Here is a 17631-nt window from a genome sequence, read left to right on the forward strand (position 1 = left end):
AGCGAGGCAGCCGCTGCACCGCAGCCCCTCGCCTGCCCGTGCATGCAGCCCCGGCGGCCTCAGTGCTGCGAGCCCGGAGCGCGGGGTCTGGCAGACACCAGCTCCCGCCGCCTCACCCCACACAGGTCACGCCAGGACCCTGCCTGCCGAGGCCCCCCCCGGGCTGCCCTGCCGACTGGCTGCACCAGGCGCTGCGCCCCGTTCCCGCCCTGCGGCCACTGAGCCCGGCAGGTCCGGGAGGCGGGCGGGACACCGGGGGCAAGGGGCCGAGCCGGAGAAAAGCAGGTGCCGTCCCCAGCTTGTCCTGGCAGGCGTGGCTGGGGCAGCCCCGCACCACGCAGCCCCTGGCGGGGGGGAGGGACCTGGCTCACATGATGAGCCCGGCCCCGCGCGGTGAGCAACTCCCCTCCCTCACCCGCCTGTCCTGAGCGAGGGACTTCACGCCTGAGAAAATGGCTCGGTGGGCCGCATGGCGGCCCGCGGGCCGTATGTTGGATAAGCCTGCAGTAGGGCATTCAAAGATGCGACATGTCCACTCACTCTCATCACATACAAGCTCTACCATTTTCAGAAACCCAGGGCTGAAGACCCCATGCAAGAGGAGAAACACTAGGAGGCTGATCCCAATTTAAAGCAACTAAATTTGCCTCTCAGAATAAGACTTTGGCTGAGCTAGACCGTTCCTCCTGGCTGCATCCACCAGTCAGGCCTGTCCTCACTATTCTGGATTAGCCCAAGCTCCATGGTGGACTAAGCAGCACACTCCTGAGTGCCAGGTGGGAAATGGCCATGCCCTGGAGAAGGTTCATTCGTCACCCAAACACCGTTCACTCCTTCTGAACACGACCTATGTCCCTAGACCCAGCTGTGAGCACAGCCAAAGTCCATTGGAGCCGTGGTTCCCTCCTCCCTGCTGCTCTGCATCTGAGCAATTTCTTACACATCCCTTCTGGTGGATATTAATGGAGCTGAGGGGCCATTAGCCAAGCTCTCATTTTACACAAGCTAAATCCTCTTGAGCGGGAAAGCCATGCTCTGAATCCACTGCTTGAGTTCAAGGTAAGTTTTAACACCACAGTTCCTAACTATATAATGTTTCAGCTATTCCACTGTGGCATGGTGCCCTGGCCCTCGATGTACTAGACTGGCCCATACAGTGTTTACCAAATATTGCTGTGGCCTCAGATGTGTGGGGTTAAGGACCACAGTCTGGGCTTTCCAGGCCTGAGGGATGACCTGGATCTTTGCCAGTGCTGTTCCTATTCTGACCTCACTCAGTTGAGCGTCTCAGGAAGCAATGCACAGCTCATCAGCAGCTACGTTTCTGCTAGCCACAATTGCCCAATCTGTGCTCGCTCAGAGACAGAGCCAGGCATCAACAATTAACCTGCCTTTTCTTTAACATCCCAACTATGTTGAAGCTTGGGATGGAAAGTTCTGCACTTCAGCGGAAATGGTGTGAGAGAAATCAGTCTTTGTGTCCAAAAGATGATCTGTGCCTACTCCATACAGCCTCTGTGGGACTCTGTACCATAACAGATGGCTGAGTTTGGTACCCAGTATTTGAAAGGAGGGGAGGGCCAGCTGCTGAGCCTCTTCCTCTGGCCATGTCACCTGACTTCTTCCTTATAGGTAATATCAAGATTAAGATCTTGCCCTTGCTCTTCAAGACCCTTTTAAACTTTGCTCCAGCATTCATCCCAGTCCTCTTCCCATCACATGCCCTCCTTTGTCAGTGCTGCCAGTTCTGACATGTAGTTTGTCAAACCTTCTGACTCCTGCCTGTAGCTTCGGTGCAGTAGGAGCAGACATCCTCCAGTTCAGCATGTCAGGATGCTGGCATACTAGAAATTACCCTGGAGAAGACCTTAGAGAAAATACTGCAGAGAACAACCGCCTGTGAATGGAGGGTGGACTTGATGTGCTCTAGCAGAAGTTTGGCTACAGACAGCCATGACATCTGTCCTAGGGAAAACCATTTTATCCTAGGACAAAGTGCAGTCATTCAGATATCCCTGTCTATAGTCCCAGGATGAACCCTGAAAGAAAACTAAGGAGTACTAAGCGTTTACCCCAGGACACGGTGAAGTGCGCCTGAGTGGCTGTCTTGGGACTGCAGCACTGACTCAATGCACTGCTATTTTTCTGCTATTCAGCTGCTCACTAACCCCAAAAAGAAGGGTGATGCGTGTCCATGCCAATCCTGGGATATTTCAGTTCTGGGACACACAGGCACACCTTGTCCAGGGCCAAATGCAGTGCCTGTTCTTCGCCTTTGGTTTCTAATATTCTGGCTGTTTAGCAGCGCGCTGCTGAACGACTGCCAGCTTCCACATGAGAGAACGCTGCACTTCAGTCCTGGCAAGGTCATACTGGCAGACACCCAGTAAGTAAAATAACCTGGGATAAAGGAGCTTGGGAAGTGAAGATTTGTTCTCATTACACAGAGAAAGCAGCACCACCGTGTGTTGTGGTGCCTGGTTTCGGCCTCTGTGTCAGGCTGTAAACCATGAGGAGCTACAGCCAAAAAAAAAAATTAGCTTTTAGGTGATTTCTTCAGGAAGTCAGCTGCATCCGATAAGTCACTTGCCCTCTTCCTCTTTCACTCCCAAGACACACATGAAGAACAGAGGTTTGAAGATAAGAGTAAACAACCTTCATTCTCAACCACAAGATGTAAAAAGCCTGAGTCACCAAGAAACATTGCTAAATGTATCCCTAGCTTTTGAGAGTGCTTTAGGAGCAAGCGTAAGTAAAAATGACGCTAGCAAAAGCCCCCCCTCCGGCCCTCTTCCAGGCATTACCACAGAAAGTCCCCCCAGCCCACAGGGAACATATTGGCAAAAAACAGGTTTCCCCCAGGTTGGCCGTAGTCTTGTATCACAAGACTGAATGGCATCCTTTCTCCCCACCACATTCAGAACAAACTACTCCCCCACACCAACAGCCCTGCCACAAATTCACACTTACTGCTGAAGCGAGACCTTTGTATTCAGCTGTCACCTATTGCATTTGTTTCTTCCACACCCAATTACTAGCACTGAGGTAAGCTACATGGCAAGCGGCTCATGGAAAAAAACCAAAGTGGGTCAGATCCCTTGGATGTCATTTGTGAGACCCTACAAAATCCTGCAGCCCTTTGCCCAAGCATTTTCCGAGCTCTGTGGGAATGTGTGGTGGAAGTGAAAGCACTACGCTGAAAAGCTGCCAGCACTCTGAGTGAGTCTCTAGGGAGCCAGATTATGTTTTTATCTACCAGGCACAAATGTAGGTGCACGTACAGCTTTCGGTTAGCCCTACCTCGAGGAGAACGGCACGATTCCACTCCGGTCAGCGGCCACTTGTGTTCCTGTCGCAGCACGAGCCAGGCACGGGTGTGTAAGGAGAACCCTTGATTTTACCTGTGCGCAATACCTCTTACTGCTGCTTCCCACTTACGTTACACAGCTGTTTTACAACAGACCTGCCGGCTACTGGCTTAAAGGACGGTCATTTAGATCAGTGTTTCTCAACCTGTGGGTTGTGACCCAAGTGTGGATCACAAGAATATACGAAAGGGTCACAAAAAAACTTTAAAAATGGACTCTCTCCTTTAAAGCAGAAAAACACGGGAAACTGTGGCTTTTCCTTGCAGGCTGGCAGAGATCCAGCCTGCGAGGGGCTGCTTGGGGCCCCCCACCCCACACACTGGGGGGCTGGGGCCTGGGGGCAGCCAGTTGGGAGTGAGGGGCACCGAGTCAGCACTGGCCATTGGTTTTTACAACTGGATCCTGGTACAATAAAAGGCTGAGAACTACTGATCTAGATCTTACGTTTCTGTAAAAAGCCTCTTAGGAATAAGTCTCCAATACACCAATTGGAAGCTGTTTTCTATCTTCCAGCGACATCATCTGCTACCCATTCTGTGTATTCATGAGTCAATCTAACATTTTACCCGTCTTTCTAGTCATTTCCTCATTGTCTGGGCTCAGAAAGAAAAAAAAAAGCGTATCCTTTTTGTTAACTCCGAGGACCAAAGGATTGCCAGAAGTTATTCTGGGACAGACAGAATAAAGCAGTTACTACAATTTGCTGCATGCAGTGAACTCCTAGACACGTAAGTCTCTAAAGCAGTCTTGTCCAACATACGGCCCGCGGGGCTGCGCTGCGCTGCGCTGCTCGGGAGATGGGGATGTGGAGCTATCTTTGAATATGGCTCGCCGGCCCACTGGGTGATAAAAAGTTCTTGATCCGGCCCCACGTTCAAAAAGGTTGGCCACTGCTGCCCTACTGTTTAATTTAGTCCCTCCTAATCCAACCAGCGGGCAGCTGGCAGCAGGTACAGAGCTTCTCGTCAGGGCACCTCTGGTCACCCCTGCTGTCGGCAAAGGCTTTTGGGAGCATACGCCTATCTTGTAGCTGTCAGAGTTTTGCAAGACGGTTCATCATCACTTCCTGAACATCTCCAGCAGCCTGCCCTAAACCACCAGCTCTGGTGCTGGAGAGAATGGCCTTTGATGTCCTTTTACGCCGAGTGGTGGAGCTCCCATGCATCGTGCCATTCAAAATAACAGGTTGTGGTAGCGGAAAACTGTCCTTCTTGACTGACAGCGAGGATTGCCTGCTGACAGCAGTGTAGGTTAATCTTAGGAGAAGTTCAGGTGGTGGCAAACCTTTGCTAGAAGGCCTTGTCAATAGATCAGATCTAACTGCCTCTAATGCATCATTTTGAATTATTACCACTTCTCTCTGAATAGCGCCTTCACCCAGGTACCCGGTCGTGTGGTGTGTTTCTTTGATGCCTGTTTGTCTCAGTCTGACCAATGGACTCGGCCCCTCAGTAGTGTATTGTGGAGCCCTTGACGCAACTTCTCCAGTCGTCTATACAGCACGCTGCGTAGACCGGGCCGGCTGTTACAGGAACCAGACTCCTGCAGCCTGGAGAAGCAGGACTCTTCCTGAACATCTGAGCACAATCGAGCAGCTAAATGACCTCGAGGCTTTACCGTACTGATACAAGACCGTGTACTAGATTGCCTAGCTAAAGCACAGCGTTTGTAGCGTAGGGTTGTCTCTCTCGAATCCCAAGCGGGAAAGCACTGCTCCCCTGCTCAGCAATGATGGTGCAGTTTCAGCCTTCATGACTGGCAGTCAGTCTGCCATTTATGAACATGCTGTTGGCAAACTTCCTGAATTACACCAAGTGATGTCAGCGTCTGGCCTCAGATTTTCACACCGGGTTGGCAATGACAGTAGCTCTTAAGTCATGAGTGAGGACAGGGGGTGACTTCGTGGAGCGGCATTGCTGCAAATTGGATTTTCTCCGTTGCGCAGGAAAACATACTCGTTAAGGTCCTTTAGTCGTTGCGTTCTGCTTTCCTGTGATTTGCCTGGCTCGCTCTTGCAAAGGCTCCTTACAGCGCACGGTCTGACAGGCTGCTCAAAAGGCCCTTAAACTTTGAGAACGTGTCTGTACTCGTGCAACCTCCGAGTGCCAAGAGCTGCTCTGTGACCAGAAATGATCCTATTCTGATCAAATGCCAGCTTGAGGTACAGGTCGAAAGGCCCCACGATATCCCGTTGCGATGGGTGAGGCTTTCAAAGTGCCACTTGATTTTTCAAAAATTACTTTTCTTTTTTTTAATTGCTTCAGGTTCTCAAGACTCCGAAACCACGAAATTGTTTCTATTTGTCGCCTTGGCAGTGCAGGATTATGGTCTTCCGTGCATCATCCAGTTTGGGGCTCGCCTGATTATCAGATATCTGTTCTGGTCCCTGAAGGAGCAGTTCCTTTTTATGAACGAATTCAGTTACGGTGCCTGCAGCCTTGGCGCACTGGGTTTCTGTAGATGGGAAGAGGTTTGATATTAACCCGAGTCGTGTAAAACACAGATAGGCTGGCAAGCAGTGCCTGTAATCTGTTAATGAGTACTGCAAAAGGCCTCATGCCTAGTTGTTACAAGGGAAATCTCGACTCGATGACTGCAATCTGGAGGGAGCTCTGTGCGGATAACATGGCTGCAGCACTTTGTCCTGGTTTTCTTTATGGGCCTGTATAGCAAAGCATTAAATTGCTTCATTAAACCATTTGTTTCCTAGCTGGCGTACACGGCCATTTCTGTTTGGTAGTGGGACGTTTGGGCAAGTAATCACAAATCTGTGTGCCCACGTTCTGGCGGTGACTCTGTTGCCCTCCACGTGTGCGCACACACCTGGGACCAGGGGCCCTAGGAAAGGGAAACTCCAGCTGCAGCTGAACACCTCCGTGCCCTTAGAGAAGTGAATGTGACCCAGGCAGTCAGAATAAAGCAATGGGGACAAGCATAGGAACTGCCTCTATCAAAGGCAACTGCTTGGTCTGAAGCAGGAAATGAGAGCCTCGAGCATCTGCCCCAGTGTTCTTAGCAAAGGCATTTGATGAGCAGTTGTTTCTCTTGAGCTGTTGTCCGTAGCCCCCTTATCTTCTGCTTGACACAGACTTGGGACTGGCCATGAACATCCCCATCTGGGGCCCAGCGCTCTGGGAATGCTGCACTTCAATGCTGATTCCCCGCAGAGGCGGAGGGCGCTCTCTGCACACAACTGGGGGAGCTTTCTGAGAGCCCACGTTTCTGTTGCTTTCACTGCTTTGCAAGAAAGCAGAGGACAGTAGCTGTGTGGGCAAGACCCCAGCTAGAAGAGTACAGTCTGTGCTGGTGTAGCATAGCCTTGGAGAGTACGCCAAATGGTGCTTGGCTTTCCAGAAACTGGATTTGTCTTTTAATAATCTTGATTGACATTTGGATTCCACTGCCCCTGGGTGCCGCGTAAGAAATACGGCTGTTTGTACCTCCGCGTTGGGCTCACAGAGTGAGCAGGCAAAGAACAGACACTTACTCTGGAGAACAATGGGCTGGCACTACAGTTGAATGATCCTCAAGCAGAAAGAGAACAGAAAATGCCTGCAAATGACACAACAGGTTTTCCTTCCCTTTCCAAGGACCGCTTCCTGTGAGGTCTTTGAATATGGCTCGCCAGCCCACGGGGTGATAAAACGTTTTTGATCCGGCCCCACATTCAAAAAGGTGGGACACCCCTACTCTAAAGGCAGTGATGTTGATAAATGCAGATAAGGTATGCCTCACTTACTTTGAAACAGCAGAAGAGCATTTTATAAGTGAAGGAAAATGTCTACAAGTTTCCAAACACATTTTGGCATCAACTTTGTTCCATGACTGTATACAAAGCTAGAAGGGATCCTTGCTTGTACATGGCTTTTTATCCAGTGCCCTGCTTTCCCTAGGTCACTCAGGCAGTCTGCAAGCCTGACCTTTAAAATAAAACCCACTTGAGAGTCCATGGAGCAAATGAAAAAACTGGTTACAAAGAGGAGGCCTTGAAAGCACAATAGCTTAATACCAGTTCTAGGAAGTTACACAGGCTGGAGAAAAGGACCCCAAGAGATTTATGTTTTCTTCATGCTCTTCTCACTCTTCACAGCCATGGCTTTTACAACGATATTTTTTTTCCTCTAAGGGACATTACTCCAGGTCCCTTAGTTCTGATTTTTTTAATGTCCTTTGACAGTTCTGGTTAAAAGATGCCAAACTGCTATGCTCCTTAAACATGAAGCCTAGCAGTACCAGAGCTGCAGCTTCTACCTTACTGATAACAAGGGCAGCCTGTCACTACAACTATAGCAGAAGCTGGAACAAGAGTAAGGTTTGCCTTTCAAATTTACCAGTTCTCTAAGAAAAATCCTTCCATGCTTTCTCCTGCAAATGGTCAGTCATCCCCTCTGAAAAGCCATCATATGCCCCCAAACTCTCATAAGTTACGATGGTCCAAAGGAACTCTTTTACTTTGCATAAAAGGTGATCTGAAAAGAAACAACCCATTAAGGGCTCCAGGCTATCAGCTCTATCATCACATTCACCTGCTACTTCTGTTGTTGCAGAAGCAGGAAAACCTGAATTCTTTCACACTATTTAACATAGCAAACATGTTTTCACATAAGCAGCTAGAGAAATATGGAAAAGGGGCGAGAGAATAAGGACCTTAAAATCACAGCTGAGTGAGTCTCAGCTGCTGTCACCAACCACATGATAATTCTCTAGAGGCCATTTCTGCTTTCTGTTCATCAGGAACTTATTCAGGACGTCTGAATACAGGTGGATCGAGACCTCTGAATACAGGAGAATTCCTTCTTGTAAATCACATATATGGGGTTTTTTTTAACCATAACAGCATGTTGGAAACACTGTATGTAGGCTGCCAAAAGGTGAAGAATCGCAGCCAATATTAGCAGCCTCCCATGAAATTCCAGCATGATGATGCATTAGCAGGGCTTCACAAATGCAGCCGGCAGTGGTAAGGAGGAAACAATCCATGGGGAAAGTGTGACAGCTGGCATGAGAAGAGTGAAAATGAAGAGTATTTACTTAATGCCATTGCTGATTAGATGCAGCAGAGATGATTACCAGGTGCTTGTCAGATGCAAGGAGCAGTCCCTGCAGGAGCATTAAAGTTGTGGCCTTAGTGTAGGAAGAGCATACATTGCTATGAAAGGAAGGGCTAAATGAGTCAGGGAGGGAAGAAGAGGGTAAAGAGAGGCAGGAAGGGTTAGAGACTGATTCTTTTCTTTTCCAGAAGCCTCTGAGTAGATGATTAAAAGGTCAGAGAGACCTATTTCCTTGGATGGGGGCAACAGACAGTAGAGGTGAGCTAAGGCAGAGCACACAGGCAGGAAGAGAGGAAATAATACTGCTCTTTGCTCATGTAGCAAGCAGGAGGCACTCCAGACAGGCAGCCAGAAGCCAAGAAATGTGGAGGGCTGCAAAGCGCTGGCTCTGGCCTCTGCTCCCCCTCTTAAACAGGCACTTGCACCCCAGATGTAAGGGAAGCCTACTAGGCTTCTCTCCTCTTCTGCAAGGTTTATGCATCACCTCCAGCTAGCAGATTCAGTTCACCGGCTACCAGGTGTCTAGTACGCAGTTCAATTCACATTTATAGATATGTATTAAATTCCTTAGCATAGGCTGAGGATGTAGGAGAAAGGATTACTATAGAGGCTCCTTGGCAAGAGTTTCCTATTTAATCAGATACTCTTCCACTTGAAGCAAAATTGCAAGCTATCAGTCTTCAGTGACAAGGGACTTGCTGATCTCAAAAGGCATCCTGATCAAGCCCATAACGTTAGTGAATTTTCCTAACAAAGGAAATCAGTGGGTGCAGAGGCAGGGACTGTATGCCTACAGCCAGCTAGGGGCAATTTTTAGCGTGGTCCAAGGTCCAGGTCCTTTCATACCCTAACAGGCCGATCGGGAGTATATATGCATGGTAATTCACATACATATAAAGCAGAAACAGGGATGATCCCATGGTAGCTTTTCATCCCTGCAACTTTGGAAATGTCACACCATCACCAATCTTGAGAAATATGCTGGGACTGTAGCATGCTTGTTACGCCTACCACCATCGAGTCAGGAAGGGCAAATTCTACAGCTGGCATCTAGTAACAGGTTTCAGTCGAGCCAGAGTAATGAATCACACTACTCTTTCATGTATTTTGTTACAGTCTCCCTGAGCAGGAGTGATGACTCTATCAAACACGCAAAGCAAAATGAACAGAACCCATGGGAAGTGGGTGACAGGTAAAGACTGTCAGGGAGTTTGTTGGCAAGCTGATATATGGTACCAATTACACTTGTTCTTGTTAATTGGAATTCTGCTGCAGCTCCCTATTCGCATCTCTTATCTCGCCTACCTAAATATTTAGCTGTATAACTGGGGTGCCTGAGAATTTCATGGTAAATACTCAACACCCAATAGCATCAATAGGGATTTGAGGATTAAATGAAAACTGATCTCTGAATCCCAGGATTCAACCCCGGAGCACATTTCCTCTACAAAACATGCTGTGTTGGTTCTTGTTCATGACTCACCTGACCTGGGAAATTATCACTCAGTCCTAAAGTCTGTTGCTTCCATAATACTGGGAAGAGGTCTCACTTTTACTGTTTAATAGCACCAGTGGGAAAATACTCGAGAAACAAATGGCCAGGTGCTCTGCTTTATAGAGCTTGTCTGGTGGTCAAAACAGGGAGTCTGGGGGTTACAGAGCCTGCATCTGCTAACAGCTTACGTAGTTATCCTCAGACTCCCAGCCCACCCCTTGCATTGCCTACAATGATGACCTATTTAACAGTTACTGGAGCCTTTTGACAGTCCCAGATGTGGGGTGCTACAGAAGTATAGCTGTTTTCTCCCTGACTAGCTGGCATCTTCATTTCTATCTGAGTGAAGCCAGTTGCAATGTGTTGCCATTACTGGACAAATTCCATCAATATCTAATTTCATCCTGACAAAGCAGCAGCACAGTCCTTGCAGCTGAGTGAGGGCATGTAAGGGCAAAAGGACCGTGCCAGAAATGCTACAGTAAAGCTAAGCATGCCCGCTCCACCCTGAAATGGATGTAATGTAGCTCCCTCAGTGAGGCGCTGCATGCATGCCAATAAGCTTGTTCTCTCGGATGTACTGGCTGGACGGCACTCAGCACTGCGGTGGCACTATTACACCTGTTTTGGGGTAGGGCCTAGGCTAGCAGCAGCACTGGGTTACGAGCTGGTGCTCAGTGTGGGAAAAACAGCCCCCCCATGGCCAGCGCCCTGTCCTGCAGCTGCTCAGAGCCTGTGCGGGACTGCCTGTGCCTGCTCTCTGGTGATGCAGTAGAGAAGCAGGACAGCCCCGCTCGGGCTGCAAGCGGCTGCTGCATGGGGCACTGGCCATGGGAACGGGGAGCAGCCGCTTTTCCCCTCCACTGAGCACCAGCTCGTTCCCTGCCGCCGCTGCTCACTCCAGTCTGCAGGGCATGCGGGGTTGGGGCTGCACGCTGCTCCCTGCCTGTGTGCAGGGCTGGAGCGGGGGCACTGGGAGTGAGCGGGCGAGTGCGGGGTCTTCCTGGTGCTGGGTGCGGGCTGTGCCCAGCACTGGTCCCAGGCGGCAGCTGCAGCATCCTGTCATCTGACACACAGATCGGGGGCCCGCACCCCCAGGAGTCGTCCAGCACAGCTCCGCATCCCTCCCAGGGGTGCGGGCATGCCCCCAATCTGCACATTGGATGACAAGAGGCTGCTACTGCCCAGGACTGGTGCTGGGTGCAGCCCTTGTTTCGATTTGAAGCTGTTTCAAAGGCTTTTGTTTCAATTCAATTTTGCTGTTTCAACCTCAAAATACATTGAAACAATTTCGAAATGAAACACTTGGCGAAATTTTCCACGGCCCTACCCTCCGGTTCCCACCCACCAGTCCAAGCCTCCGCCAGGGGGTTCTCCAGTTGTACTGTGAAGAACAGCCAGGAGGGCTCCACAGACGACAGTGGTTGGAGAATTGCTGCTCTTACTGTTTTCAGTGCAGTAGATCTAGCAAATGCAGCAGGAACTGCCATTTGCTTATAGTCTCAGAGGTTTCCATGGCAGAAATTATGTTTAAGGCCCTTCCGTGCAACGGAAGAGATGCAGCTGATTTGACATTGAAGCAGCCGTTCGATGTCAAAGCCATTCAGAGCTTTTGGATTCAGAGGGTGATTATCACAGCTTAATTGAAAACTAGCCTTCAAACAGAAACGTTGCCATCGTGTGAACTTGACTGGGGATGATTCAGCCGAAGAAGTGATCCCCAATCCCTGCCCCTGCCCTCCCCCCACCCTCCTATATTGCTCAGTCACAGGGAATTAATGCATTCAGACTGACGCAGGCAAGGAAGATGAAGCACGATGTTACTTCATCAGTGTTACTGTCTGTGGGCCAGGCAAGGTTGGGGCCACTGAGCTAAAGTTTCCCCCAGCACTCCCATCACGCCCAGTACATTGTGTAAACCTTTAGAGAGGCTGGATGCACCCTGTCCTTACCCTGGTGTAGCTCTGGCAAAGAAAGCATTATTATGCTGGTTTACCCACAGTTTATACAGCAGCCACAGCAGGTTTTGAAAATTCATCTCCACTCATTCATCTAATAGTCTGTGAAGAGGCAGCAGCTTCCCCACTGGGATGCAGGAGAAACCTGGTAATGATTTCTTGAGGAAGGACAGGGGGTGGGGAACATTGGGGGTAAAGCTGGGACTGCCAGAAGCTGTTGTCTCAGTGGGATACGACCAAAACTGTGACTTTAATTGCCACATGAATCTCTCCACAGACACAACAGCATTTAGCTTTCAAACAGTTAAAATAAAATAAAAAACCAACCCATGAGCTGCAAAACAGAAAACAGAGAGTCTTAGGAAGCAAGGAGCTGCTTTTATCATGGTGGCGATTACACATCTGTCTCCCCAAGTAATCCTGAGACTGTCTAGGGAAAAAAGGCAGCAGAAGGATCAGCTGGGGGTAGGATTCTTCCACTCAGGTGTCAGCCACTGCTTTCAGAAGTGGTTCTGCAAGACACTGGAGACGGTTCAGAAACCTTACATATCGCTGCCAACCAATAATGATTTCAGTCCTATTACAGGCAGCTCAAATTTTCTGAAGGTTTTCAGCAACTCACTATGAATGGTGGGAACAGCCGACAAGGAGGTCTGATTTATCTTAGGTTAAGCAGAGGACTGGATAATTGCCGTGAGCTGACAATGGGCCCATTTGGTAAATATTTCATAGCATCCGTGTACAGTACATAAAGAGAAGTTTCTGTTTGCTTATGCCTACTATACTTTCGGGGGAAAAAAAATCAGTTCTACTCTATTGTATTAAGACACACATTCTTCAACCAACTCCTTCCTGAAACAAGTATCTGGATTTTTAAAATTAACTTTAGTTTCTTAAGCACATATGAGAGGACTATGGATATTGTAAGACCCTATTTTTACCCTATTTTTCATTCACTGATTGTCACTGAATAAATCTGCACACTAAGCTAACAGGATATTGGTATAATTCAAGTTGTCAGCAGTTGAGGTTACCCAGCGAAGGTCTCTAAGCCTCCGACCTTTTTCCTTCCAAACACACTCAAGGTCAGACAGCACCCTTCCTTGTCCTCCCAACCTCCACAACTTTGCCCTCTGCACTACTCTCATCGGTGCAACAATAAATGAAACAAACTTGGAAAGCAAACGGAACAATTTCAAATATTGCTCAAACCACTAGAAATATATAGGCACTACTGTATCCAACTTCTTGAAACACCATAACCCCTGAACTTGGATAATATGTTTGATGATGCAATCGCAGACAGCCCCCATCTCAACACTACTCACTTCATACTGGGAGAATGCCTCTCATCTCTTGTCGTTGGCTGATCGATCAGGGACATCACAGAATAATGCTCCACCATGAGACCATCAGGTTCATCCGCTTGACCGGGGAGTTTCCCAAGAGGGAAGTCTTTCCATTGTACTTCATCTAGGTTGGAAAAAACATTCAATGCATGAACTGGAAGCCTGTGCTCTAAGCTGACTTCAGATATATATGTATATGTATACGTATATGTTTATAAGCTGTACATTCATTTTAGATTTTGTGCAAATAGTGTGGCATCAATACAGCAGGACATCTTATCTTCTCTTAATTTTGTTTCTAATCACTATTGCTCCTCGAAAAGATCACTGTGCCACGTGAAACAACAGGAAAAATGTTAGTACTGCAACAGTATATACTTCATGCTGATCAGGTTAAAGAAACATGTCCACACTCTAAAAAACAATGTTCTCGAACACTTTTTTTTCTCTTATTACCTGACTTCTGACGTGTGTTTGAAATGAAGGCAGCAATACACATCTATTACTTAGGAAATTTCAGGAAAGCACCTAATTTGTTCTCTTAAAAAAAGACAGTTTTGTACATAGAAGCAGCCACTCATATGCATGTAAAACTCTTTCTCCCTTCTAGAGATCTGAATATCCCATATTTGCCCCCCACCGCTTGTTCCAGTGGTTCATATCCATGATAACCTCTTTGCCAGGGTCCCCAACAGCAAAAAAAGGACATGGGACATATTTTTTTAATTCAAGAGGGAGGGAACAGTTGGAACAAACATGCTGTGGACAAGACAGGTAAAACACAAGTTGCAAGAGTTTATGAAATTTCAGCACCCAACTCCCACTGACCTGCAGCAAGAATTTTTTGCCAAATTCCTGGAGAATCATTCCAAAGTCTAAACCCAAGGGCAATAGGAAAATGCAGTGTTGGTTGGATATGGGAACTTAGGCTACAAAATGGAAAGGCAAGAGGATAGACGCTGGGACGTTCTGAATAGCTTGCAAGAACTGCAGGTGCGGGGAAGGCAGGCAAGAGGGAAAGACCCACAAAGACCCTGGGGAAATACAAACCCTCTCTTCTGGTTTACAGGTAGGTTCTTACAGTGACAGCTATCACTGCTGTATCCCCTCCACCACAACCTGCTCCTTCATTTGACTGGGAGCCTTGCATTCTAAAAAGAGACCATCCGTACTCAGCATTTCCCCCCTCAGATTCAATATTTCACAGATAAGAAGCGACTCGTTGCTGAGTTAGGTTTCAGGAGCTGAATGAAAGATGCAAGTGCTATGTGGAAAGCAAGGTTTCAGTCTCACTTACTTTCCTGTGATGGGCTGTTGACTCTGGAATGGTGATGGGTGGTGGCAGGGGACAGACAGGAAGGTGATCTCAAAATGTAAAATTCCTAGTAAGGAAGTTATTGTAAATGGAAACATCAAGTGAAGCACCCACCCCACCTGCCATGAGCTACTTACTGAGGGCAGAACCACTAAGACAATGTCAATACCCAGCCTGGACCTAGAAAGACTCTATTTCAGCCATGCACAAAATGTGAACAAAACTGGGGCCCCTTGTTTGCCAGGCAGAACTTGCTCCCAGTTCAAACAGAAACTAGGACTGGGCTCTTTGAGTAGGCAGGGACTGTGGCTTCATGGCTTTAGAGCATGAGGTAAAACAATAATGCTCTTATCTGTGATGGCAGTTCCCGGGTGACACCGTAACACAATTAAAGGATGGCACAAGTAGTGTCTGGTGCTGCATTTTGCTGCAACTTTCGCTACAGCTCATCCTGAAATGCAGCCACCTGCTATGAATTTAGTGGGCTGTGAATCACCTGGATACAGTCATCTGCTTCCACTCGACTGGGTAGAAAAAGAGTTTTTGCAACTTTTTTTAGGTCCAGAACTACACTGATGTACTTTGAGCCAATGTTACATTTTTTTAACAAGTCAGATATAAACAACAACATCATGAAAAGTACCTAACGAGCTAAAGACGTCAGACAGCAGGGAGGGGGCTTCACATGCATTTTTCATTTTTATTTTTTATACGATTCAAACCAACGAGAAGGTGGAAAGCATTCTGTAGGTTTCCAAAACATTCATCTCCGGTAAGCTGCCCACATCAGTTTAACTAGGCAGAGCTGCTCCAACAACCAAAGATATTTTTACTCAGGAAAATTTCTCTCTGATGGAAGGCTGAAATATTAACTGTCTGTCCCAGAGGGGCTCATGCAGCCCTAGGCCTGGAATGTCCCCCCTGACCAAACTTCCCAGGTTCTTCTCTACCCACTCCCTCTCTGCAAGACCCTCCTAGTCGCACTTCACCCATGACCACAGTAAATCTTAGACTACTATCACACCTTCCAAAAACCCCAGCAAGTCTAAACTGGCAATGAGCAGCAGAGTCGTGGAAGTAACGAAGCACTTGCTATACTGCTGGGTCACTCCCTTGCACTACTTGCCTTGGTCTATCCCTCTGCCAGCTGTCTATGCAGACTGTAAACTTCCTGGGACACGGCAGCTGCTTGGAAAGCACCTAAATGCACCACTAATAAATAACATCCATGCCAGGGGTTAGTGATCCCAGTGATCTTTTTAGTGATTCCAGTCTGATAAGTGGAAGGTTTTGGCACATCTTGCTGCAGTCCGTGAAGCACTGGTGTTTCTTTACTGTTCGGCCGGCAGCCACTCCTCCATCAATCAGCTACACTGGAATATTAACCACAGAGAGTGACACTTGATGCTGAAGTTAATGAAACATTAACTATGTGGACATAAAAGAAGCAATCCTAGTTTAAAGCACTGCTAGAGAAGAGACATCTATATGCAAATGGCAGGCTGGAAAAATGAAGTTTACAGGGGCATGGCATGGACGTGGCTTTGAAACAAGTTTCAGTCTGCAGGAGCCTCTGCATTTCAAATGACACCTACTGGTGAGGAAGGGAGAGCAGGGAAGTCTGTGACCTTTTTACCTGAACTGATCTGCCAAACAGATCCTTGCAGTGCAGCCCTTTTCTCAGCTACAGCCATCATGTTCACAGGATGCAGGAGCTCTTCCAAAGATGGTGACTCTGTTTCCATCTCTTCTTCCTCCTCATCTTCCTCCTCCCCCTCTTCATCTTCGCCTCCACCCAGTACAGTTTCTTGCCTTTCTGCCATCTGGCCTTGATCTTTGGCCAGATTATCTTGCTTAGCCTTCCACTGTAGGCTCTCAATTGTATAAATTGGCTGTCCTCTAGTATCTGAAGAAGAACCTGGACTGGAGAGGGAACTTCCTTCTTGAGTGTAGATGGAGGAAAGGTAAAGAAGATTTTTCTGAGTGTCTAAAGGCAAAGGAGGCTCCATACCTGTGAGAATCCTAGAAAAGGAAGAACAGAATCAGTCTCACATGCAAGAACCAAGTGTTACAGAAACCAGAAGCCTCTTGCACAAGGGTGCTTCCAGGCTTGCTCTCCCACCCCTTTGTAGAGGATTGGTAGGAAATGATGATAATCTTCTCCAGGGGTACAAGACAAAAGCTAATCCCTCTTTCTTGCTTTCTTTTTTAGCAGCGTGTCTCTCTCTCTTCAATCCTAATTGAAGTTTTTGTGTGAAATGGGAGTGGAAGTTACAAGTTACATGCTCTCTGCCATGTCAGCAACCCCTGCTTTCTCCTGTACCTTGAATGTTTAAAGTCAGTGAATTGAGAAAAAGTTTTGTTATACAGCACACTTAGTTTTTCCTTGCAAAGGAAACACCCTGAAAAGTTCTACTTTTTCCTCTTTCATATCACAGTGAGGAAAAAGAGCAGGAACAATACGCATTATATAAACCAAATTTTCCACGGACGTGAAAGAAGTGGAAGGAACTATTGGTCATAACAACATACTGGACAGGCAAGAAACACCACAGAACTCTGCTTCCTACTCCCGATGCTTTTCCCCAAATCATGGGGTCACTTACAGCTGAAGGAGGTGGGGAGTTGCCCAGCAGGGAGCTCCCAAGCAATTATCAATGAGCTTTAGCCACTGCAAAGGGATTCTGCGGAGAGACAGCTTCCTTTTCTGACGCTGGTAACAGGATTCCATTTTCTTCCCTACAAAAAGGATGACAAGGAAGAAAGGGAGCTTCACAAAGAAGAAATGCACTGGTTGTACTCACACCTTGACATTTTTTTAAGCCGCTACTCTCCTTAGTAGCTAGGACTAAGGCATTTTGCAGGTCACTTTTCCACCCAGTTCTGAGGTTAGGTCTATGCTATTAAGGTTTGGCAGCACAGCTATAACAGCTATGAGTGCATGTATGCGGGAGAAGGAAAAAGGGGGGTGTTTGGAGGGAACAAAACACATACCACACCCTCCAGCCTATGTAGCTATGCAAATGAAACCCCTGGCATGGATACAACTATGGAGACAGAAAGGGGTTTCTGTTTGCTTTCCTTATGTCATTCAG

General features: G+C 47.7%; 1 protein-coding gene across 2 annotated transcripts in view; it reads right to left on the reverse strand.

Annotated features, from left to right (window-relative positions):
* Nucleotides 1–17631, reverse strand: part of LAS1L (LAS1 like, ribosome biogenesis factor) — a 70251-nt gene that overhangs the window by 4656 nt on the left and 47964 nt on the right. For both annotated transcript variants that reach the window (XM_019521081.1, XM_019521082.1), the window contains 3 exons: nt 17143–17275; nt 16173–16558; nt 13201–13345 (listed from right to left, as the gene is read on the reverse strand). In XM_019521081.1, coding sequence (XP_019376626.1) covers nt 13201–13345; nt 16173–16558; nt 17143–17275 — 664 coding nt within the window. The remainder of the gene's footprint in view (nt 1–13200; nt 13346–16172; nt 16559–17142; nt 17276–17631) is intronic.

The sequence above is a fragment of the Gavialis gangeticus genome, unplaced genomic scaffold (genome assembly GCF_001723915.1).
Source record: "Gavialis gangeticus isolate Ggan-Ray unplaced genomic scaffold, GavGan_comp1, whole genome shotgun sequence".
NCBI lineage: Eukaryota > Metazoa > Chordata > Crocodylia > Gavialidae > Gavialis > Gavialis gangeticus.